At 43.4% G+C, this 26,633-nt stretch overlaps 1 protein-coding gene across 6 annotated transcripts in view; it reads right to left on the bottom strand.

Annotated features, from left to right (window-relative positions):
• The window catches only part of slc2a9l2 (solute carrier family 2 member 9, like 2), a 191,068-nt gene that overhangs the window by 163,791 nt on the left and 644 nt on the right, over positions 1-26,633 (bottom strand). For 2 of the 6 annotated variants that reach the window (XM_007897331.2, XM_007897330.2), the window contains exons 1-2: positions 3,752-3,826; positions 769-848 (exon numbers count right to left, since the gene is read on the bottom strand). In XM_007897331.2, coding sequence (XP_007895522.1) covers positions 769-828 — 60 coding nt within the window. In that variant the 5' untranslated portion in view covers positions 829-848; positions 3,752-3,826. Of the gene's footprint in view, positions 1-768; positions 849-3,407; positions 3,426-3,751; positions 3,827-15,847; positions 15,977-26,633 lie in introns of those variants that run through there. The other 4 variants (XM_007897328.2, XM_007897324.2, XM_007897326.2 and 1 more) reach the window with 4 other exon arrangements.

The following is a 26,633-nucleotide window of genomic DNA, read 5'->3' as shown; positions in this document are numbered from 1 at the left end:
TTGCGTATCCTTCCGGCATTGTTAAGCATTTGGAGTCATCCTCCCACTATCTTTGACCTAGAAACTGCAAAGTAACTGGCCTAATTGTTGGTCAAAGTAGAGAGTGTTACTCATGTCTGATCCCAGCTGGAACCGTGGAAGAGGGAATTATATTATTATACGTAAGAGAAAGTCTTGATGCTGGGTTTTTACCATATTCAAATATCTCAAAGTGCTTCACAAGTAGTTACCATCAAATGTAATTGACTCTTTATAAAGCAGCACACAACCTTTTGCACCATAAAGGTTGAACAAACAGCTGAGATGAATAATTTATTTGCAGGGTAGTTGGTCAGGATATCAGGAGAAAGTCCCTTCCCTTTTTAAATGGTGTCCTGGTATTTTTAATGCACACTTGAACAGGCAGATAAGAAAGGTCCTTGGTTTAATATCTCATCCGAAGGACGGCACCTCTGACAAAGCAACACTTTCCCCAGCACTGAATTGGGAGTATCAGCCTAGTTGAAGAGCTCAGATATCAATATAGGGCTTGAACACCACATCATTCTGATCCAGAGGGCAGGGTTCTGCCAACTGAATCAACGTCAGAGCGAATATTAATAATAATAATAATCCTTGCATTTGATATAGCCTCTTATCTCATTTCAAAGTGATTCACAGAATATAGTTAATTGACTGCATATTTTGTGGGTGGGGAATATTATCATCCCTCGATTTGATAATCATTCTCTGTACAAACTTTAAAAAAGAGAGAAAAAGAGGACTAACATGTGAGGCGTTTTTGTTGACATCATTGCAATTCTTTACTTCCTCCTCACCATTCTCCATTGTGTAGAGCGGATTTTATTCTGCAAATGGTTGGAAAAGAACGATAGCATTATTAATACCCAAGTGAAGGTAAACATTAAACTAGCAAAATAGATGTGTGATGCATTTTGTTGTACTTACTTACATACAATCCCCAAACACAAACTTCCCGAGAAACACATTGCAAGCAAATCAATAAAACTGCAGTAGCATATCAGGTGTATCAACACTGCAACAGTTAACCCCAGTAGACACAGAGGAAATGCCATGCTTGTTGACCATATCATTCATACAAGGTACCCAGAGGACTGTGAAAGAGATAGTAGAGAGACTTAGTTATGGAAGTTCAAGGAAAGAGATAAAGAGGTCCTTGGCAAAAAAGCCGACATTGATAACTTGGCACCTCGTAGGAAGCAGATCATGAGGTTCTCAGGGTTGTAGAAAACAAGTTTAGGATAGTTTGGGGATATAAGGAAGAGGTTTCGCCAGTAATCATTGGGAGACGTTGGAGCTGATGGAAGATGAGGGGGAGCAGAACAGTCAGAGAATGTAGGAGAACGTAGGAGCAAAGAGGGAGCTGAGGAAGCTCAGTCATAGAATGTAGGAGCAAAACAGTTAAGAGGGAAGTCAAAAGGGAGCAGAATAGTCCTGATGCTATCCTTACAGGGCAAAACCTTGAGCAAGTTTCCCTACTATACACACCTGATAATAATCCTTCAAAACAAAATAATAAAATTGGTCACTTCCATCTACGACTGTTTTTGGACACTGCTGTGCGCAGTTGGCTGCTGCATTTTCCCCACAAAGTATACAGTCAATCCACTTGACAGTCCATTCTGTGAAGCGCTTTGAGACGTCTAGAAGACGTGAAAAAGCGCTATATCAAATGCAAGGATTATTATTATTATCATTACAGGTCTGTATACCTTGTAATAAACCTTGATTTCAACACTCTACGTTTCGAGTACACCTGTTGTTTAGCATCGAACATGTAAGCCCTTCGGACCGAAGGGGACGAGGTTGATGTAGCACAGAGCACAGTCTGACTGCCATTAAGCACAATAGTGTGGAGACAGTTCTAAATCCCACATCTGAAGCATATGGCATTAAATTATTTTCCACATTTCAAAATAACGTTATGCCACATGTGCGTTTACTCCACATCCATAATTGAGACTTCATAGACGGTGGGATAACAACTTTACATGGAATCTTAAGACATTCCATGTCATAAGACATTGATTTTCAATACTCTAAAAATACACTGTTCAATAGACAACGTGTTTCCGTTTTATTTATGGTTCAAAAATGCTACCAAGTGACGAGAAGAGACAATCTGTTATTTTCAGTGACTCTTCCATTGGTTTTAAGCGTGACAGTGAGAAAGAAGTTTTAGGAGTGATTGATTTTGGACCAGTAAGAGTCAGATTGCTAAAGGTTAAAAAGTAGACCCTGTCCTTTCATCAGTTGTACAGGGTCGGGTTGTTATACAGGGAGATCCAGGACTGTCCACTAGGGCATTCTGCTCCTGACTCTTGATGTGTTTGAGCGACTGCAGCAAATCAAATGGCTGTTTTCTCAGCTGTTCTCTACGCACTTTAAAACAAAAATTACGAGATTACAAGATCAGTTCAGATCAAGAATCTACTCTGGCCTATTTGGTCTCATTCTCCCATAATAAACATGCGACCAGCTACCAATACAGCATATTAGAGGACGGTCTAACACCCGTAAAGCCCAATCCCAACAGAACCCAGCACTTCAGCAAAAGGACAAACGCAACACACAAAAATACCGTTCGTAAAATAATTCAGTAAAATTAATTTACATGGTGGGGCACATGAAGCATCGATTGAGTAAAGAAAGATCCAGGCTTGCAAAGTCACACTGATACCGTCACAAGTGCTGAATCTGCGAAGAGACAGACCTGCTACGCTAATGCTGAAGACATTACATCAAACAGAAAGGAATGAATAATAAATATTCATAATCCTTACATTTGATACAATGCCTTGCATATCAAGTGGACATCCCAAAGCGCTTCACGGGAATTACTGTAAAGTATAGTATCTGTGTGCTTTGTAGGCGAATATGGTAACTAACTTACATAGAGCAATGTCATACAGAACAGCCATGAAGTGAGTAATTTTATTTGGGGGATTGTCAACCAGGACACTGGGAAAAACTCTTCTCCTTTCGAATAGTGCTGTGGGATTATTAATGTCCACCGGAACAGGCAGGCAGGCGAGATCTCAGTTCAACATTTCGTCTGAAGGACTACACCTCCAACGATCCACTGTATTAAAGTGACAGTCTTCTGACTCAGAGGTGAGACTGATGCCAACTGAGCCAGGGTAACTCCAAATGATTAGAACTAGTACAGTTTGGGATCTGAATTTTCCATAGTTACAATGCAGGACCATATGTGTCCAGCATTAACTATGAGGACTTTCGGTTTACAGACCCGTGGCCTTGTCTAAACCTTCAAATCTCACAGAGGAGCCAGACAGAGGTAAATCAGCCTCCAGCAAGATCGCTGTGGATTTGCCAGCTTTTACCAGGTGTGTGATCGCAAAGCCAATCCAGGGAGACCCGCTTACCTGACCCCTCATTCTCAGCCCTCCTCCCAAGAAGATACATTATGGATCTGGATGAAAACTGCATCTCCGCCTCCCCCATCAAAAGTCAATACTACCACAGCTTACAAGTATTATACGGTTTATTTGATTTAAACTTCGCCTGGAGAAAATCAACTTTTTGCAAATCAAATATAAAGTCATAACGTGAGGAAATCATGAGCCATCCCAATCTGTTCACAATGCAAAACCTCAGTTACTCATTTTTTGCTTTTCAGGCATTTGCTGACTAAATAAATTGTTATTTATTGGTAAAGGATGATAGGGAGTAAAACAAAATGTTAAAGTCTATAATAAACATCACTGACCTTCAACAAGAACCTTTGCAAGTGTTCCAGAATCCTAGAGGGCAGACACAGTGGCAATGTTGAAGGTGAGAGGATGGGACATGTGCAAAATTACTAGTCTTGTCAGCTATTACCTTAACCAACTAGAATGAAAATATTGATTACCAACACTTTTTTGAAAGATAGAGCAGCTGCTCAGAAAACCTTTGACCCTCTCTTCTTTATTGCAAAAGCTGGTGAATAATTTACGACCGGATTCCATAAAGTACATATTCACTTGAAAGCAGGATCTTTGTGTGAGCACTGTACTGTACTGTAAAGTTCAGAACTCATTCTACTGAACGTGCATTCTGCACAAATTCTTTAGTGAAGAACTGGAAATATAAATTGAGATGCCTCTTCATCATTTCTCTTTTTAAAATTTGCAAAGTCCAAAGCCGCAATGAACAAAACTTGTCCATTCAGATGGACCTAAAAGATTCCATAGCATTATTTGAAACGAGAAGAGAAATTCTCCTGGTGCTCTGGCCAACAATTCCTCAGATAAAATTAATGATCCATGGCTGTTGTGGAGATTGTGGGCACTAATTAACTATTACAGAAAGCATAGTTGTTATACGTTACAGTAAATCCTGTGAAGCCTTTAAGATATCCTCGACTCCAAAAATGTTTTGACAGACTCTGGAACTTCATTCCGGTGTCAAGTTTGCAGAACTTGGTCTTCAGAGTGGCACTGAAGCAAAATTCCCGAGAATAAGCCACGACACATCTGGGATTTTCTGTTTGTTAATCTTTTTATGAAAACCCCAGCTCTGACCCAGTGCATCTCGTACAGTGGCAGAACCACTAAAATTGAGAAGGTGGATATAGATGAAGATTATTGATAAATAATCGTTCCATTTAATATAGCGGCTATAACAGTGAGAATGTCCCAATGCGCCTCACAAAGTTTTTGTAAAGTGTGGGGATTATTTTATAGGCAAATGCCGCAGTACATTTTGCATACACCAATGTCTCACAAACAGTAGTGAAGTACTTGACCTTGTCCAGTTTGCGAGCGCTGCATTAATGATAATAATAATCCTTGCATTTGATATAGTGCTTTTCACGTCTTCTAGACGTTTCAAAGCGCTTCACAGGACATACAGTAAAGTGAATTGACTGTAAATATGTGGGCGAAATGCGGCAGCCAATTGACACAGTAGATTCCCACAAACAGTCGTGGATTGAAATAATCAATTTATTATTGTTCTTTTTGAAGGATTGTTATTAGGCGTGTGGAGTAAAGAAACTTGTCCAAGGTTTCACCCGGCCTGGAATTGAACCCAGGTCTCTCACTTGTAAGGCGAGTGCTCTAACCACTAAGCTACAGGACTCCATTGTCAGGTCTCACTTGAAGGACAATGCAGGGCTCCCAAAGTGGATGGAGTATCAGCCTAGGCCAAGACTGTGAAACAATGGGAATAAAGGGAGCGGAAAGAAGATTGAAAAGGGCATAACATGTTATAGAATGGAGACACAGTCAGGAAATAACAGAGTAAAGAACTCAGCGCTGTTACCAGAACCTCGGTTGAGCTATTATTGCGTTTAGTGTGCCAAACACGAAAAAACAGGTTCCCCCTGCAGAGGCAGCAAATGGAACATCACAAACCCACACTATCCCAACACAATACAAAGTCTGATGCAATTGTTCAGGAGCTCTTTGAAAAGCATGTTTATACTAGCATATATAAAGCATCTAGGTTCTCGCCCAGAAAAAAAACTGAGATGCAAAAAGTGCACAACAATGAAGTGTCATCGAATAGAAAAAGGCTTCAGGTGAGACCCTTCTTCGGAACTAAAATGAGTGGACGAGAAGTGTTTCTCTGTAGGACAGGAAGTTATGCAACAACAATTTACGATCATTTACTGCTGTGTCTTTCACATGAAAGAAATAATAATAATAATAATCCTTGCATTTGATATAGCGCTTTTCACGTCTTCTCGACATCTCAAAGCATTTCACAGAATAGACTGTAAAGTGAATTGACCGTATATTTGTGGACGAAACGTGGCAGCCAATTGCGTACAGCAGTGTCCTACAAACAGTCGTGGATTGACCAATTTATTATTGTTTTTTTTTGGAGGGATTATTAGCCGGCGTATGGAGTAAGGAAACTTGCCGAAGGTTTCGCCCTGCCTGAAATTGAATCCAGGTGTCTCGCTTGTGTTTTGTGGGCGAATGCGGCAGCTAATTTGCACACAGCAATGTCCCACAAACAACCATTACGCAAGTGACCAATTTTATTTGGGGGATTGTTGGTCAAGGCACCAAGAGAAACTCCCTTCTCTTTTCAAATAGTTCCAGGAGATCTTTAAAGTCCACTTGACTAGGCAGATGTGACTTTAGTTTAACTGTAATATGTGGAATCGGAGGCAGATATTATTTTGTAATGATTCTCAATCCAAAGCACAGATAAATTTCTTTATTACTAACTAATCAAACCAATTTGTTCTACTCTCAGTGTCCTTTTGTGCTTCCTGTCTTTATCTCATTGTTCCTTTCTTAATTATTCTTGAATTCTTAAAGCGGTATCCTACAGTTTTAAGTAACTTGTGGTTTATTGAGTTAGACTTGGAAGCATACAAGTCCATCAGTCCCCACCTCACATCAATCACAGCATTTTATATTAAATATCCCAGGACCCTGATTATGCCTGCTTTAATATATACATAGATTTTTTGCAAAGAATACCACATAACGTCTCATCCAACAAGTACGCTACCTACAACAATTCAACAAAGCCCAGCACTGCCACTTTAAAGTATTTGAGTCCCAAGTCCCAATACAGGGTTTGAACCCACAACCCAGTTCGAGTAAAAGGAAACAATATGCCAGGAATCAGAAATAAAAACAAAAACTGCTAGAAATATACAACAGGTATATCAACATCTGGGGGAGAAAGACAAGGCAATGCCTCAGCAACATATCATAAAGTTTGATAACTCACTGTCCAGCATCACCCGTTTTCTCACTTAACACAGAAAATTAATAATGAATCTAAACAACAGAATAAACACAGCTCACTAGTTCAAAACACCAAGTTATTGGGATTTATCAAATAAGGATTTCCCTTACTGTCAGGACATTTGGCTGGAGGAATTGGTTACATCTGTTGAGACAAGCACATTTATCAACAATCCACAAAGGATGCATAGTATTGCTATAGATCTGCTTAGATTTACCAGGAATCTAAAGCGAATGTTCCTGGTTAGGAAAACCTGGGAGGAGGTTCAAATTATTTTCAAACAAAGAGCAAAAAGAGAAGTAAAGTTTAAGGGGCTCATATCAGCAATAGTCTCTGGAGTCCTGTAGCTCAGTGGTTAGAGCACTCGCTTTGCAAGTGAGAGACCTGAGTTCAATTCCAGTCAGGGCGAAACCTTGGGCAAGTTTCCTTACTCCACACGCCTAATAATAATCCCTCCAAAAACAATAATAAAAATTGGTCATTTTCAATCTACGACTGTTTGTGGGACATTGCTGTGTGCAATTGGCTGCCGCGTTTGCCCACAAATATACAGTCAATTCACTTTACAGTGTGTTCTGTGAAGCGCTTTGGGATGTCCTCCCGACGTGAAGAGTGCTATATCAAATGCAAGGATTATTATTATTATTACTCTTTGCATGGAGGAAGATTGGAATGTGGAATTCTCTGCCACAAACTGCACTTGAGTCTATAAAATAAATAGCCCAGGCATTTGTAATTATTTTAGAATGGAATTAGATAGATGCTTGGATGAAAGCAATGGACTATGGGGGAGAAAGAGTGAGAGTGGGATTCAATTGTTTTTCAGTGGGACAAATGCCGAAATCTATCACCATGCTTAAAGGTATCTAAACCAACTGAAGTTCCATGCATCCCACCGACAATGGAAGTTTCCATGTGACTGGAATAGACTAATGAGACGGCCACAGAGAGTTGACTCCATTTCCAACACTCTGTTATCAAACATTCTCACCTTGGAACTATAGTAGTTCAACTACAAGGAAACTCCAAGCAAGATAGAGATTAGGCTGGGTGGCATATGTGAAGAATAGCATCGGTGTAGGTTTGATGGCCCTGATTTTCTACTCCTTGTCAATTCTTAATTGTCGACTGGCTTCAGGTTTGGACACCCCCTTGGCTTTGGGGCAAAGCATATTTTGGACTGAAGTATTTTTCTAATTGTTTGACCATCAACTTGAATTGGCACCTAGTGATAGTGAGACAAAACTCCTTATTTATGTCCAGAAACAGCATCTGAGACCTACTTTACTGAGTATCACTTCAGCCAAGATGCTTTGTGATCAGGCGAACAGAGATCTTAGGCTGAACCATTGTTTTGAAGCCAGGAGGGTAGGGGTTGGGGTGGGAAGTGTTCAAATCTGAAACCAATGGATAATTCAGCTGTCTCACTTCAAATCTCTTTTGAAATTTCGCATTTTTCATTCCCTTATTTCCAGGAGCGAAATTGCTTCTGTAAAAAGTCCCTGATTCCAGGCTGTGATCTGCTGGTTTAAACGTTGCACTGCAGGTCTATCATAGTACAGGCTGACACTCCAGTGAAGTGTTTGAGGAGTGCCACATTGGCAGAGATGTCATCCTTCAGGTTAGAAGTTAACAACCAAGGTTTGGTCTGTTTGCTCAGTGGGACATTAAGGAAACTAAAACACTGCCATAAAGAGAATGGAGTTTCTTCCAGTGTTCTGGCCAACAGTCCTCCCGATAAATAAATAGGTCATTCACCTCCTGACTGTGGGCTATGCCTGCTGGGTTCACCTACAAATAATAATAATCCTTGCATTTCATATAGCACCTTATCACGTCAGCTAGACATCTCAAAGTGTTGTGTGCTCAAAAGATGTAATGAGACATGGCCAAAGCAAATATATTTGAATGAAAAGTGTATATTGAACAATGCTTCATCAATATATAATAATAGTCCTTGTATTTAATATAGTACCTTATCACGTCTGTGAGACCACTCAAAGTGCTTCACAGAATATACTGCAAAGTGAATTGACTATATTTTGTGGGTGAAACACAGCAGCCAATTGCACACAGCGGTGTCCCACAAACAGTCGTGGATTGAAGTGACAATTTCTTTTTTTTTGTTGAAGGAGTTATTACCCCTGGAAAAGTGATCTGCCTAACAACCTACTTACTGCTAGATAATCAGAGGTGTGTTTAGTAAGGAAACTTGAATCAAACCCAGTTCTCTCTCTTGCAAGTTGAGTGCTCGAACCACTGAGCTACAGGACACCATAATGCACAGTAACAGGAATTACTGTCTCATACTTTGAGATATTTCACCATTGCAGATGCTATGTCAAATGCAAAAGTTATTATGATTTGAGGTGGTATTCAGTGTGACCTTATAACAAGTGATAATAATTTGTGCGTTTGATATAGCACCTTTTGTGTCATCAGTTCATCTGAAAATGATTCATAGGATTGACTGTAAAACATGGTGATTCTGTAGGCCATGCAAGCTTGAAATTTGTTTTCAAGAATAAACTGATCTCAGCAACGTGAATTTCAGATGCATACAATGCTCTTTTCCGAGTATTCCAAGTTTTTAAGCATATGTACGTTGTAGTCATCTCTACCTTTTCTGTTATAGTAAAGGAGCAAGTATTGTTATAAGAAGGAACTGGGACTGCTCATAAAACCAGCTCAAGCATGAAACAACTGAGGAATGAGCCATTCTGCTTGGAGCATTACAGCAGGTTTTGTAGCAGGAATATATAATTCACTGGATGAATAGATTTCTGGTCAGCAACAAACTCTGACTGCAGGCTAAGTCCACAAATCACTGCACGTTTTTAGTAACTGATAAACCAATTTAATAAGCTACAAATGACTTACTACATGGTAATACTGTAACAAAGGACCAAAATTTAGGAAAATTGCTCAACTCTGGGAAAGGGATCAGGAAGCAGCAGGTGAACTGAAAGCAGGTATTTGATTGAGTAAGTTGCCAGGAGTGGTGAGCTATGTCTTGGAGTTGCAGACTAAGGGCTCAACAACAACAACAAAATGACATGTGTATAGTGCCTTTCACATCGGGAGGACGTCCCAAGGTGCTGGACAGACAGAGATTCGGACCCGAGCCCAGGACTGGGGTCAGGGAGGATGGAGGGCGGGGGGGGGAAGTAGGGAAATCGAAAGCACGGTTGAAAAGGAGGGTCTTGAGATGGGTCTTGAAGGTGGCAAGGGAGGGGGCGAGATGGAGGGACTGCGAGATGGAGTTCCAGAGGGTGGAGGCAGAGTGGCAGAAGGCCCGCTGAGTCATGCAAGGGGGGGACTTGCAGCAGACCAAAGCCTGCTGAGCGGAGGAAGCGAGGGGGACGGTAGGGGGTTAGGAGGTCACAGAGGTATGGGACAGCAAGACCGCGGAGGGCTTTGAAGGTGAGGACCAGGATCTTGAACTGTATCCTCTGTGCGATGGGAAGCCAGTGGAGTTGGGCAAGGATGGGCTGCAGAGTTCTGGATGATCTGCAGTCTGTGGAGGGAGGAGCTGGGGAGGCCGACAAGCAGTGAGTTTACATAGTCAAGCCTCGATGCAATGAAAGCGTGCATAAGGGTTTCAGTGGCCTGCGGTGTGAGACAGTGGCAGAGTCGGGCAATGTTGCGGAGGTGGGGAAAGGCTAAGCGGGTCATAGCGCAGATAGTTGAGGGTCAAACAAGATACCAAGTGTCCGGACTGGGTTAGCAAGGAGGAGTGTGCAACCATAGATGGTGATGCTGTCAGCGCCTGAGGTGAGGAGGCAATGACAGGAGCCAATCAGGAGAGCCTCGGTCTTGTTGACTGAAGGACGTTAGCTCTTGATGTCCGACAGGCATATCACAAAGCATGGAAGGAAACTGGGGCGTTGATCACAGCGAAAAAGAAGACAAATGCACACTCACCACCTGGTTCTTTACCATCAGCATTTTTATTTTAAGCTTCGTCCTGATTATATTATTTTCTCTCTCTTATTTCTATGTTATTTTCATTCCAAGTGACTTTCAAGCATGCTTGGACCCCAGAGCTGTACCATTATTTTAATCCTGCCCTCCCCCCCACCCCCACCACAAATGGGCTCCTTGTATCGGTTCCAGAGCATAAGGTAGCTCACATTTGACACTAAATAAAACACAAAGTACTGCAGATGCTGGAAATCTGAAAACAAAAACAGAAATCGCTGGGAACACTCAGCAGGTCAGGCAGCATCTACGGAGGAAGGAAAGTGAGTCAACGTTTCGGGTCCACGACCCTTCGTCAGAACTAGGGCATGTTGGGAGGAAGAGGCTTTTAAGGGCTAACAGAGAGGGGGGAGGTAGGGCAATGAAGACAAAGGAGAAAATGGGGTAGAGGACAGGAGATGATGAGTTAAAGCAGTGTTAATACTGCAGAACAAAGGGCGGGGGAAAGAAAACTTGCAACAAAACAAGCAGATCAGGGAGAGAAAAGGTATGTCTGGGACCAAGATGATGTGGTAAAAACCAGAAACTTTGACTCATTTTCCTTTCTCCATAGATGCTGCCTGACCTGCTGAGTGTTCCCAGCGACTTCTGTTTTTGTTTTCATGTGTGACCCTGTCTAGCAAGCTTCCTGCTGCCAAATAGAACGAGAACCACTCTACCTGCTATGGCTTTGGTTTGCAACTTAAAAGGAGCTGAGTGGGCTCAATCTCTCCACCCTACTCCTACTGATGACCAGTCGGGCTGGTCTGTTATCAGCACTGGTATGGAATACTGCTGACCTGACAAGAATAAGTCTGAGCCATCATTAGATGGGTAGCAGGACCCAGGAACCTGCAAACTTCCTGGTGAGCAGCAGAGCTCAGCATGAAATGGTGAGACCATTGCCACCATCATCCTACCCATAACTCACACCCAGATTCCAACCTATTGAGCAATCATTGGAGGGTAAAGTAAGAGGGGATGGGGAAAAGAGCATGAAATGTCTCTCTTGCCATTGGAGATTGTTGTAGTCCCCTTTCCCGAGAGATGCAGTGGATACTATTAACTATGTTGACATCAACGTCAAGGGTACCCAGTGACTTTCTAATGTTTCTCTGTGTAAGTGCAGTTTTTCTTCTGTGTCTGAATGTCATAGAAAGCTTTAACTGCAGAGTGAAACCTAGAGTGAAAGGAGGAAATAGCAGTAAGCTCCTTTAGCTTGGCTATCCAGATCAATACAGATGACAGACCAGCCAGCCTGGCTGGTTAGCAGGACTTGGAGAAGCGAGTTATTGGGAGCAAGGATTTCTTCCCACCCGGCTCCTGCAAGCCAAGGCCCTATCAGGTAGTTTGGTCCTAACTGTTAGACAGTGCTGACAATGGAAAGTTATGCATTGTTAGACTCCAGCAGTATCCCAATAGGCACTCTGTGATCCCCTAGCCTAGGCCCTTGCCAATCATTGTTTAGTACTTTCTAGAATTACCATGCAAGAAAAGAATGTAAATTCTAATCCAGAAACAGGAGAATTTCCATGATTTGGAATTCTCAGGCTGGTTTGGATACTTTCAAGCATATTGATGGGTTTCTACATGTGTTAGATACCTGGCTGACCAAAACAAAAACTGTTCTACATTCTAATCCAGGAGTAAGTAAATAATTAGAAACATTATCTAAAACAAAAAGCTTTGAGCACTTCAAAATCTCCAGAAACTACATAAATATATGCACGAGGAAGAAGGGAATAGAAGGGTATGGCCTATTTCCGAACAGTACAGTACATTACTGTACAGCTACATGCAACTGGCTTAAATCAAACTTAACGGTCCATTGGCAGATCTGGCTGGACCTTATCAAATCTTATTGCTCCGCCCTTGCCTCCGCTAAATTGTCGTTCTACTCCAAGACAATCTTGTAGGCCAAGGACAACACCAGGCTCCTCTTCTCCATCACCAACCAGCTGCTCTGCCCACCCTTTCATGCCTCGCCCATCCTCACCTCAAATGCCAAAAGGCTGGACTTCCTTGAATCCAAAGCTGAGGGGATCCGCTCGCTACCTCTGCCATTCCGTCTGCTACCCCCTCCCCATCTCCCCCTCTCACCCCGGCCCCTACCCATCTTCCCTCCACACCTTTGAACCTGTCTCCCACTCCTTTCTCACCACTACTATAACATGCATGAAACCGACCACCTGTTCCCTCAACCCCATCCCTACCCCTCTTCTTACCTCCCAGCTCCACCTCCTTGCCCCACAACTTATAGACATAATAAACTTCTCCCTGTGAACTGGTACTGTTCTCACTCCATTAAAAACCGCCGTCATCACTCCTATCCTTAAAAAACCCTCCCTGGACCCATCTCTATTCTCAAACTACCACCCCCATCTCCAACCTCCCTTTCCTCTCCAAAGTCCTGGAACAAGTTGTTGCTTCCCAACTTCACTGCTTCCTCTCCCACCACTCCCTTCACGAACCCCTCCAATCGGGTTTCAGCGTCACCTACAGCACAGAACAGCCCTGGTCAAAGTGACAAATAACATTCTGCGACCAGGGCTCCCTCTGGCTCCTCTCAGCATCCTCCTCTTCGAACGTGCTTTCGATTTCCCTGCTTCCCTGCCTGGCCTCCACCCTCAGCTTGGGTACGAAACTCTGTCTGTCCAATGCCTTGGAACGTGCTCCCGACGTGAAAGTGGCTTCATGAATGTAATTTTGTTGTTGTTGTAGTTATGTAACATCTTATCTGTAGCTTGTAAAGTAATTGGCCAATCGTTCATTGAAACTGTTTGGCATACTTTCCTCGATATGATCTTTGCTCACGATGAAATAACAGCACTCAATGTTCACTGTTGTGAAAGGGCGGAGTATAGTGTGCGAAAGGTGCAGTACATTAATAACCAGAGCAGCAGGTTGAGCTGTCTGGATAATCGGCACTTTGTTGTTTCAAAACTGATCGGAGAGCAACGAACAGTTTCTTCTTTCCCAATTTGACGTCCATTATCCTTAAGTGCCAAGAATGCCTTACGAACTGGGCAACACAGCTCAGCATGAAATGTGTGAGAGCATTATCACTATCTTCCTGTAAGTTCAGTCTCAAGACCCTCCTCTTCGATCATGCCTTCAGTCACCCTCCGACCTCTCTGCATTCTCTCACCCCTACCCCACCCCTACCCCATGCTCGTCCTGACCTCTGTCTGTCCAGCGCCTTGGGATGTCCTCCTGACGTGAAAGGCGCTCTATAAATGTAATTTTGTTGTTGTTATTGTTCCTGGTAACTACCAGCCACTTAGTGAGTGCTTAAACCTACACCTGGTGGGAGCAAGGAGGTAAGTCGGGCTGAACTGTCTCCAAGTTGACATATTTGGCAACGGAATAACAGAAGAATCGAGCCAGCCCTCTTTGGCAGGCTCAGTAGTCTGGTTCCTATTCTGATGACAGGCAGGACTTGGAAGGGCAGACCAGTAACTGGGGGCAGGGAATTCTCCCACTCAGCTCCTGTAAACCCTGTAGTTTTATTTAAGAAATAAAACCAAAGTTCTTAGTGGATATCACTCCCAGAAGTTATGTTTGAAGTAGAAAGCATTAATGCATTTAAGAGGAAATCCGGTGCAAACATGAGAGAGAAGGGAACAGGGGAGTATAAGCCCTCGGAGACTTGTAAAGCGTGGAGGGCACTATATAATTGCAAGTTGTTGTTGTTGTAGTATAGAATGGAGATAGGGAGAGGGGCTCAACACTGACAATGACAAAAACTTTTCTAAACTGGGGCAAATGATTGTATGCCCTCGCTAATTAAGTTCGAAAAAATGTTCTACTTTCAGCTAACCATGCAAGATGGGACCACGTATAAGTGAAATGCTGTTTCAGTTAACCTGTCAGCATTCAATTCAATGAAAGGCAAATCTAATACCAAAATAGTCAGTGAGGTAGAAAGCTGTTACCTGCTAACGTTAGGTGTTGCTAATGCTTGCTCAGCTTGTTTCGATAGTTGGCCATCCACGGCCTTGCTCCCTCCTACCTCTCTGACCTACTATCCCCCTACCTACCTGCCCGTACCCTCCGTTCCTCTGGCTCTGGTCTGCTCCACGTCTCCCGCCCCAATCGCCCTACCATCGGTGGCCGGGCCTTCAGTCTCTCAGCCCCTAGGCTCTGGAACTCCATCCCCCAGTGCCTTCGCCTTGCTTCCTCCCTCTCCTCCTTCAAGGCCGGTCTCAAAACCTTTCTCTTTGACCGAGCCTTCAGCTCCCCTCTCGACTCTCTTCCCTCTCCTCGCTCCCTCCCTTCCCTCCCCTCACCCTGACCATTTCCCCCCTTCTCGCTCCCTCCCTTCCCTCCCCTCACCCTGACCATTTCCCCCTGCTCGGGTCCTGACCCAACTGTGCAGCGCCTTGGGACGTCCTCCTGACGTGAAAGGCGCTTTATAAATGGAATCTTGTTGTTGTTGTTGTTGGTAGAACAGGTTTGCTTCTGAAAAATGAAATATTGCAGAACAGAAAAGTTTTGTCCTGTAGACACTTTCAACTCACAGAGGCACAGATGCAAGGCAATGTAAAGTCTTCCCCAAAACCTTATTTCAAATTCCAGAGTACTTTCACTGCACCAGTGATTTCCTTTTGCATTTTCTTTCTTTCTGACTCAAAGTTCTACTCCAGAATTATTACCAACAGCATCAAATCTAAATACAACGCAATTTACATTTATATACATTTATACGTAAACCCTCAGTCTCATTGGCCGGGACACTACACATTACACCCACTTACTCTGAAAATAAATTGCTCTGTCACGTTTTCTGAATAGCTGTCTGTCCTTATACAATAATTGTCCCTAAATATGAAAGCTACAACAAAGTGAAGTTACTCAAAGATAGACACCACCAACATCAGGTTATCACTTCTTACATCAGACGATATTTGGATGCATTATGTAATGCTTTACAAAATCTGCAGGAGACCTTAACCTTTAAATGATCATTCTTCAAATGAATAAAAAGAGATTGTTGATGAAGACTGCAGCTGACATCAGCAGCTCAAGTAAAATAGGGCAAAATATTACAGCAAAAGAGGATGACACAGGTGACAAAAGTCTGGAGAAGAAAACCAACACATCCAAAGCGTTATTAAAACAACAACAACAACAAATTATATTTGTATACCTTTCACATCAGGAGGACATCCTAAAGCACTGGAGCAGAGTTTGAAGGACAAAATAAACAGAACATATTTCAACAGATGAACTTTAAACACCAAGTTGAAATGATCGCTGCAAATCAAAGACCTATGAAACACAATTGGAAAGTCAGCACATATTTAATCCTTGTTCAGAGAGTGGGCATGGCCAGCAGTTATCACTGTTTTTCAACATTGGTACATCGAGTTCCTAAGTTAATGAAAGATTTAGCCTTGGCTTACTGAAGATTGTAGTATGCTTAATCATTAACTACAACTGAAAGAGCCATCAATATTAGGTTTGGGGTTAACATCTAAATCACATTGTAGAAACATTGCAGTTAAACTAATGTTATGTGTTTAACTAAGTTATGTTAAACTAAGTTAAACTAAGTGTTAAACTAAGTTATGTGTTTTGCTTATCAAGTTCACTGTGCATTTAAACATCAGTTTGCATCTGTTGTTCAGCTTCCTTCAGTAGAACGATCAGGCAATCTGAACAATGTCCGACTGTTTAACACACGAGTGCCTCATCAAATTATCATAGATTATCCATTTTTATACTCCACGTGAGTCTCCAATCACTCCTTACTCCTCTCCCACTTCCTTGTTTCCCTTTCCCTTCATGTGTATATCTATAGTTAGATTGTCTGTACTGTAGTAGAATTGAAGGTTAAACCATTGCGGAAGTGCAGTGTTGAGCATTAAAAAAAGTGAAACCTACTGTTGTTTGGTATGTAACAATGGGGTAACACTTGCAGTATTCGATAATTTAACAATAATTTACACTAACATCAAATGATCAAACATATTCCCATATTCTACTGAATTGTATTCAAAATATTACAATGAGAGATAACCACATTTAATCACACCTCTTTTTTCACAAGATATTTGCTGACAAAACACAGTCAATTCACTTTACAGTATATCTTTGAAGCGCTTTGAGACGTCTCGAAGATGTGATAAAGCGCCACATCACTATATCACTGCAAGGATTATTATTATCCCACACCACTTCAGTGTCACATGTGTCCCAGTGCCCGTTACTGTGCTTTATACTCAAAACAGCTGGTTAGAGGGAAGTGCGGAAAATTCATTTTGTGAAGCTTTCCCTCAGAGGGGATTGCGATATTCTGGTTTAGTATTAGCTTGGCTCAGTTGGTAGCATGCTCTGCTTTGGCTCTGAAGGTTTGAGAGTTGAAGCCTTGAATTCAGTCTACTCCAAGCTAACAGCATGTGGAATGCCCTACCTGAATCCATATTTTTCATACTCAGGCTGTCCAGTGCTGTGGTCAGGCCGCACCTAGAGCACTGTATAGAGTTCTGGTTGGCATGCCATAACAGGGCTGCTGAGCCCTCGAGGCAAGACAGAGAAGAGCAACAAGTGTTAGAAGAATGAGCTATGAGCAACAATTAGCAAGTGAGGGCCTTTCAATCGTGAGAAAACGACTCAGACGGGATCTTATATAGATGCATAACATTTTAAATGGAATTGAAAAAGTGAACCTAGAACAATACTTTAGGATGCAGCAAGACAGTAGAATGAAGACATAGGATTAGAGTTGCATAAGAGCAATTTCAGGCCAGATAGCAGGAAGAGTATCTGTATCTGGAGAGTAATCAGCAATTGGAACAGGTTTAACAGGAAAAGTGACTGAGGTCAGGGCAATCATTTAAAAAAAATCTTGATGCTGTGATATGAAATTAGTGGGTTGGGTATTCTGAATTAAGAACAATAGATCGAATGGGCCGAAGAGGCTTATTCATGCAAACAAATCTTGTGAAGTTGTGATGTAAATTGGGCATGATGGGGTGATAAGACATTAGAATTGTGCTGCTCTGTGGACCTAATCAACAAATTAGTTCCTGTGGACTGTACACTGCTCGGCTTCAATTGGTACACTTAACAAATTGGTAGCAAATATGCCCTGTTTGCTTCTCTAAAAAAAATGCAGTTTTAAGAATTATAATTTTATATGTAGAAAATTGTGTTACTTACAATTAAAAATTGCATTAAATTCATTTTTAAATGCAAGAACAAATTTGACGGAATTCGAATAGTGTTTAGCTCACGTTATCATATTCACTAGATAAAGCAGACTGATCTCCAACCCCAGACATCCCCTCTGAAGGAATTCCTGGCAATGCCTATCCCCTAGTTTAAGTGTAACCAGCAATTTTTAAAACGGAAGTGCATGGTTATCTGTTAATTGAGAAACGTGGTTGAATCCCATTTAAATATGTACTAACATTTCATTTTAAACTTCACATTTCTGCAAAATTATTTGGAGAGAAATTAATACGCAGAGGTACATTAGGGATATTTTTCTTGCTCGACATCTTCCTGGAATCTCTCCTCTGCCGAGTCAAATCACCGACGCTCACCAAGGTGTCTAAAAATACAATCTTGGAGAAATTGCTGGCTTGTCCTGGTGTTATTAAAACTGCCCCTTATAAAAGGCCTTGAAAATCAAGTGCAGAACAGAGCAGAGTGGACCAATGCTCTGCTCAATAGAGCCTTTAGCTCATTCAGGGGCCATTCCACCCTCTGCACTCAGCCTGGGTGGGAGCCAATGTTTCAAATCAGAGACAGATGGAAGAAATTAAATACCCGAAATTCCATCTAGTCATAGCCTGTAAGACCATTTCCCTTAAAAAGTGACAGGCAAAGAATTGTGGAAAATTCTTAGATCGCATCCTAATCTGGAAGATGATCCTTTTTCTAGTACTGTGGGGAACAAACACTTCCTCATTAAGATTGATTTTAAGAATTTCACACGGTTCTGCACAATCTTAAATTTTAAGATAAAGTGGGCTTACAGGCTAAGACTAACTGGAATTTTAGACCTTAAGAGCCCAAATGAAATAGAGTCAAGTTTACTTATGATCTGTAATTTTCTGGTGGTGTCAATTCCGGACCTACGAGCATATGCCTTCACCTGCAACACCTACTTCAGAACCCAGCGAGATGAGAGAAATAAGTTTGAACAGAGAGAAGAGACAGCAGAATGGAGGAAAGGAAAGGAGTAAGGGGGGAAAGAGGAGAGGAGGAAAGAAGAAGCCAGAGAAAAAAAAGTATGAAATAAACGAAGAAAAAAGAAAATTAATGTAATTTTATTGAATGAAACAGGGTGATTTCTGATTTCGCTTCTCAGTGGGCAACAGGTCTTCTATAGATTCCCCTTTACCTTTAACTCATAGTGTCAAACTTACATTAGTTTTGTGCTCACAGTCTCTAATAAAGTAAACTCTGGTTTACCCAACTCCGGGTATTTGGAATTTGTACCTCGCTGGACCAGGCCCGAAACAGAAAAATTTAAAAAGAATTTGCACATATGTGTAGACTCCTGCTGGCTCCATTCCTATCATGTGCCTCCGTCTCACCATCCTTGCTGGCCTTTAGTGACCATAAATATGGACTTTGACTCAGTTTGAATCCCACGAGCAGAAATGCAGTTTATTCACGATCTTCTGCTCGTGGGATTCAAACAATTATAACACTAGCACTGGCATTTACTGGCATTTTTAGACACTGAAAAAAGCCGGCACCAAAAAAATAGACTGTAAAGTGAATTGACTGTATTTTTTTGTGTAGGCAAAAGGCGGCAGCGAATTGCACACAGCAGTGTCCCACAAACAGTCGTGGTTTGAAGTGACCAATTTATTATTATTTTTTTCTTGAGGGATTATTATCAGACGTATGGAGTAAGGAAACTTGCCTAAGGTTTCACTAGGTCATGATTGATCTGTACCTCAATTTCATTTACCCGGTGTTTCTCCTCTTTCAACATAAAGATACTTGTGAGATCCCTCAGACAATAGACACCAATTAAGACCATCTTGGCTGACTTGTGCATTGCATTCTTTAACACACATTAGAATATAGAGCACAGAAACAGGCCATTCGGCCCAACTGGTCTATGTTGGTGTTTATCCTCCACATGAGCCTCCTCCTGCCCTTCTTCAACTAAGTCTTCAAGCATAACCTTTTATTCCTTTCTCCCTCATGTACCTATATAGCTTTACCTTAACTACATCTATGCTATTTGCATCAACAAATCATTTCATCATTTCAAAGACCTCTATCAGATTACTCCTTACCCTACGGACCAATCCCATTTGTGATTAACCTGAAATCTTTCCCAAACACCAGTGAAGTTGGTGGAGTTTCTCACTGTGACTTCAATGCTCAAAATGGACAAATGTCCAAGTTTCCTCCTCTCCTTCAGATGACTGTGGTTCCTGTAAACCTTCAAAATCACTTCCAGCAGAGAAGTGATTAGGAGCGAGAAACAACCTTATTACTTATTGTCACCTTATTACTCTCATTGGTTTCATCGGGATGGCAATTGGCATTACTACAATATAAATGCGGACAGTGCAATTTGATTCAGTCTCTGTTCAAATCTTTCATAAAACTGGCCTCTTAAAAGTTCTTTTGTGGCTGCAGTCCATTGGACTACCCTTTAAGTTTCTTATTATTAAAGAACTATATTGTGTGACTTGCTTTTAATTAGCATTACGGAACTAACAACAATAACAACAAGATTACATTTGTATAGCGCCTTTCATGTCGGGAGGATGTCCCAAGGCACTGGACAGAGTACAGCATTTCAGACCTGAGCTGGGGTTGGTGGGGTAAGGGAGGGGAGGGGGGGGATTTAGCACAGCCCTTCTGCATGTGTCCTCAGTTGTGTATGTACTGAACTCTCCTCTGCTCCTCGTGAAAGGGATGTCAGCACAGTGGATATAATGTTTTGAATCACGTATGAATGGGTTATCAGTGTACATTATCTCCCTTTAGACTTAGGATTGTGTGACTACCCAGCCAGATCACCCTGCTTCAAATGGTTTGTACTACCACATATATATTTAGAACTTCCAAGATACATTTTTGTCTCAGTGTCACACATTTCAAAAACTATTCCTTTTCATGGATTTTTGGGCTAAACAAACCAAAAGAAAGTTGAATTAGCTGGCCAATTGGTGGTATATATATATATATTACTGTAACTATTGCATACAGTAGATATCATGCACTGTACTAGTTGTGCTGCCAATACTGAACACAGAAGTGAAGTACTGAGCTCCACAGTATTCAGAGATAAATAAGACTCTTTGGCCCATTTGATCTCAGGCCATCTCAACAAGGTGGTAGGCCCACTCTACCATCTTCCCATCACAGCATCAATGGCTTGAAAGTACATGCAGTCTTGGATTGTGCAGAATTGTGAAAAATTATTTGATTCATTCTTAATTCGAAAGCCAATTTTCCATAGATCTTAAAAAACACCAGCTTCCAAATTAAAATGGAATTGAAGAATTTTGAGCAGTTCTGTGTTCAATATAAAATTTTAAGACAAAATTGTTTTACAAACTAAGACTTGGTGGAATTTCTGATCTCAGGCTGTTTCTTAAATGAGTCTAATTTCCTGGCTCAACTACCCGCACGATCAATGGGTGGATCACACAACCCTTACTTTCTTCTCCTCATCTTACACCTGGAGTCATCCATTCCAGTATTTGATCACCTCTATGTAACAAAATGTTTTGCCTTAAAAAAGGACTTCACCTAAATGTCTCTCCTCCCACCCCTCTCTATGTCTCTCCTCTCACCCTCCTCTATGTCTCACTTCCCACCCACCTCTATGTCTCTCCTCCCACCCCTCTCTATGTCTCTCCTCTCACCCTCCTCTATGTCTCACTTCCCACCCACCTCTATGTCTCTTCTCCCACCCCCCTCTATGTCTCTCCTCTCACCCCCTCTATCCGCTATTCCCCCTCTGTTCTTCTCTCCCACCGCCCTGCTCGCCTTCTCTTTCTCCTTGACTCCATCACCACTTCCCTCTGCTCCAGCCTGGGCAGCCTCCGCCAGGCCCATCGTGGCTCCCGGCACTGGTTGTCCCAGAGCAGCAAACCCACGGGTCCAATCACTCTCTCCGCTCAAACAACCTCCTTAAGGCAAATCCAACTTCTCCCTCCCTCATACGTACCCTCCCCAACTCTCCACTCACACCACTCTCCACAACCATCTCTCCCGTACACCCAAAAATCCTCTCCGCATCATTCTCTCCTCCCTGCCTTCCTTCCAGCAAACCCACCCGCATTTCCCTCCAAAACGTCTGTTCCCTCACAAATAAAGCCCTCACCATCTACGACCTCATCCTGGACGAGCACCTTGACATTCTTGGGCTCACCGAAACCTGGCTCTCCCCCAATGACCCTGTCCCCCTAGTGGAAGCCCCCCCTCCAGGCTACACATTCCACCACACCTCCCATCCAAACCAACATGGCGGCGGGGTGGCCCTCATTTCCTAAACCTCCCTTGGGCTTACCCCCAACTCCTCTGGCTGTTTCCCCTCCTTTGAGCACCTCACCCTCTTCCACCCCTCTCTCCCTTTGAAAATCCTCCTTGTCTACCGCCCCCCCCAAGCCCCCCGGCTCCTTCCACACAGACATCTCTACTCTCCTCTCTTCACTGTCCCTCTGCTCCGAGCGCCTACTCATAATGGGTGATTTCAACCTCCACCTAAACTCCCCTTGCACCACTTCTGCTGACTTCACTGCCCTCCTCTCCTCCCTTAACCTTACCCTTCGCATAAATTCACCCACCCACAACCGTGGTCATGCCCTCGACCTCGTCATCACCCATGGCCTTCACATTTCCGACCTCAGCATTGTGGACAAGGCCATCTCGGACCACTTCCTCATCTGCTTCTCCTCTCACATCCCTCTCTCCTCAACCAAGCCCTCAACCATCCTCTACCGCCCTTGGAAAAGGCTACCCCCTGAGACCCTCACAAAGGCCCTCACTTCATCAAACATCCTATCCCTCTGGCCTTCAACCCATGGAGATCCTGAAGCAGCAGTCGAGCTGTTCCACGATCGCCTCTCCTCCACCTTCAACTCCCTTGTCCCCCTGAAATCCAGGACCATTTCCAATCCCACCCGATCCCCCTGGTACAACAACTATCTCCGCTCCCTAAAAATCCAAATCCGGCTGGTCAAGCGCAGATGGCAGAAAACTTGCCTGACAGTTCACCACCAACTGTGGCTCGAGCATTTCCACAGCTACCGCCGATCTTTGACATGCGCAAAAATGGCCTTCTATTCCAACATCATCTTGGAGGCTAAACACAACCCGAAAGTCTTTTTTTCCACCACCCACTGCCTCCTCCGTGCCCCTCCTCAGGCCTCCTCAATCTTCATATCCAATGCCAAGTGCAAGGAGGTCATGGACTTCTTCTCATCTAATATTCACAAAATCCGCCAGGCAGCCTCATCCAACTGCCTCTTGTCACCCACCACCACTCCCTCTCTGTCCCCCTCACCATCATCTGCTTCTACCACCACCCGCATCCTACATTCCTTCCTCTCCATCTCTCCCTCCTCCCTCTCACCCACCATCACCTCCATGAAACCCACCGCCTGCTGCCTCGACCCCCTCCCCACCAACTTGCTGGTCACCCAGCTCCCCCTCCTCTGCCCACTACTGGCTAACATCATCAACCAGTCCTTCTCCTCCGGATCAGTCCCTGCCCCCCTCAAAACTGTTGTCATCACTCCCATCCTCAAAAAACCGTGGAGTCCTGTAGCTCAGTGGTTAGAGCACTCGCTTTGCAAGCGAGAGACCTGAGTTCAATTCCAGGCAGAGGGCGAAACCTTGGGCAAGTTTCCTTACTCCACACAGAGCCCTAATAATAATCCCTCCAAAAAAAACAATAATAAAATTGGCATTTTCAATCTACGACTGTTTGTGGGACATTGCTGTGCGCAATTGGCTGCCGCGTTCGCCCACAAAGTTACAGTCAATTCACTTTACAGTGTGTTCTGTGAAGCGCTTTGGGACGTCCTTCCGACGTGAAAAGCGCTATATCAAATGCAAGGATTATTATTTAACCTTCCCTAGATCCCTCAAACCCCAGCCACTACCGCCCTATTTCTAACCTGCCCTTCCTCGCAAAAGTCCTAGAATTTGTTGTTGCCAATCAACTTCGCGCACACCTCTCCTCCCACTCCTTCTTCAAACCACTCCAGTCCAGTTGCCGCGCTGCCCACAGTACAAAGACTGCGCTTGTGAAAGTCACAAACGACATCCTCTTTATCTGTGACCAGGGATCCCTCTGCCTCCTTGTCCTCCTGGACCTCTCCGCCATGTTTGACACAGTCAATCACACCATCCTCCTCCACCGCCTTTCCTCCGTCATCCACCTCAGTGGGACCGCACTCGCCTGGTTCGAGTCTTACCTCACGAACTGCCAGCAGTACATTTGCACAAACGGCTCCTCCTCCCGCTCTCACCCGGTTACCTGTGGGGTATCCCGAGGATCCATCCTTGGCCCCTCCTCTTTCTGAACTACATGCTCCCTCTTGGGGATGTCATCCGCAAACATGGGGTAACACATCCACATGTATGCAGATGACACCCAACTTTATTTTTCCACCTCTCTTTGTGAGCTCCCAGTCAGACCTCAGGGGCTGGATGAGCGCAAATTTCCTTCAACTGAACATCGACAAGACGGAAAGCATACTTTTTGGCTCTCGTCAATATCTCAAATCCGACGGCTCTCACCTCATCCACCTTCCCGACCTCCCCCTAAAACTCTCCAAACCCGTACGCAACCTTGGCATCAGGTTCGACCCCCAATTGTCCTTCCTCCCCCATATCCAGTCCCTCACCAGTACCGCTTTCTTCCACTTCCGACGCATCGTCCATCTCCGCAAATACCTCTCTCTGAAAGCCGCTGAAACCCTGGTCCATGCCTTTGTCAGCTCTTGGCTGGACTACTCTAATGCCCTCCTCGCCGGTCTCCCATCCACTACCATCCATAAAATCCAAGTCATCCAAAACTCTGCCACCCGCATTCTCACCCGTACCAAACTATGTTCCCCGATCACCCCAGTCCTTGCCAGACTGCACTGGCTGCCTATCTCAGAGAGGATCGATTTCAAGATCCTCACCCTTGTTTTCAAATCCCTCCACTCCTCTGCACCCCCTACCTCTCTGACCTCCTCTCTTCCCAAAACAGTACCCGTTGCCTTCGATCCTCTGGGTCTGGCCTCCTCCTCGTCCCCCGCTCCACTCTCAGCGGCCGTGCCTTCAGCCACTATGCCCCGAGGCTCTGGAATTCTCTTCCTCACTCCCTTCACCTCGCCCACTCTCTTCCTACTTTCAGGTTCCTTCTGAAGACCTTTCTTTTCGACCGCGCCTTTGGGCAACCTTCCTCCCCCTCCCCCTGGCTCGGCCCTGGGATCCGTTACTGTGAAGCGCTCTGAGATGCCGTCTGGGGTGGAGGGCGATATAAATCCAAGTTGTTATTGTTGTTGTATACTGGTCCTAACTCCTCCCCAATTTGCATACTCTAATCCCAATTAATTTATTTGCCATACTCTCTTACGTTGTGTCCCACTTATTCAATTTCCTTTTAAATCTTGTTATGCTCTTAGTTTAAATAGCTACTTGTCACAAAGCATTCTATGTTCTAGTAATCTTTCTGAAACAAATAGTTCTGACCTTCCTCTTGTGTCAGCCTGGTTCAGTTAGTAACATTCTCGTCTCTGAGTTAGAAGGTTGTGAATTTAAGCCGCACATCGGGATTTTGAACTGACAGCCTATGCCGATACTCCAATATAGGGTTGGGAGGACGCTGCATTGTGTGACGGTTCTCGCTCCTTGAATTTTAGTAACACTTACGTACTAAGTGGCTTCTGCTCTTTTCTAACCCTGTCAGTGTGAGTCCCTGCTCAAAGGTGTCCCAACTGAGCCAGAACCAGTCACTCACAGGTATTCCCAGAAAACTCCAATGCCTGGTAACTGAGATGTTGAATCGGAATCTGTCCACACTGCTAGAACTCCGATGTCGACAGCCTCTTTAAATGATTTACTCCTTTTCTCGTCTTAGAAATTTACAGAGACTTGAGGATACAATCGGTAAACAGAACAGCTCTTTATTAAGTCCTAGTAACTCTAGGCTACCTTGCTTATAAGAAATGCAGCAATTTAAGATATACAATAATGGGATCAAATTTAACTAATGGAGCTAACTATAACTAAAACCACAATACTACATTAGTATAAAGTAATTGAAACCAACCTGATTTGCACAGTAATCCTGTACACATCAGGATGTACCAAATAACAACCATTAGACTGTGACGAGACACACTGAGCATTGCCCTGGCTCCACCCACCATATGACATGAAGGCGAGGCCATTGACTTTTTCAACAACAACAACAGCAATTTATATAGCGCCCTCCACGCCGGACGGAGTCTCAGAGCGCTTTTCCCGTGCGAGCGTTCACATGATTTTCCAGGCTGTTTGCTAATTGCCTGTCGATCAAACAACACGGAGCCCCGATAATGTTGCAGCTGGGGCATCTCATGCTCTTTTCCTAACAGCTTTTGCAACTACATCATTTGCAAGCTTTTTCTTAACCAAAATCTAATGAAAAGGACAGGCTTAAATAATATATAGATATATATACACATTATTTTCATATTACTGTGGGGTACAAAAACAGGGTAACCGTGACAATTGTTAGAGGTACCAACTTTCGATGAGACACTAAACCAAGCTCCCATCTGCCTGGGCAGGTGGCTTTTAAAAATCCCATGGCACTATTCGAAAAGAGAAGGGTGTTTCTCCCGATGCCCCGGCCAACAATCCTCCAAATAAAATGGGTCATTGACTTTGTGACTGTTTGTGGGATATTGGTGTGAGTAAACTGGCTGCCATGGGCACCTACAAACTACAGTCAGTAAACTTAA

This window comes from Callorhinchus milii, unplaced genomic scaffold, assembly GCF_018977255.1.
Source record: "Callorhinchus milii isolate IMCB2004 unplaced genomic scaffold, IMCB_Cmil_1.0 Scaffold1, whole genome shotgun sequence".
Classification (NCBI taxonomy): domain Eukaryota; kingdom Metazoa; phylum Chordata; class Chondrichthyes; order Chimaeriformes; family Callorhinchidae; genus Callorhinchus; species Callorhinchus milii.
Note: the sequence above shows the minus strand (reverse complement) of the source record. Positions and strands in the feature narration are given on the sequence as shown.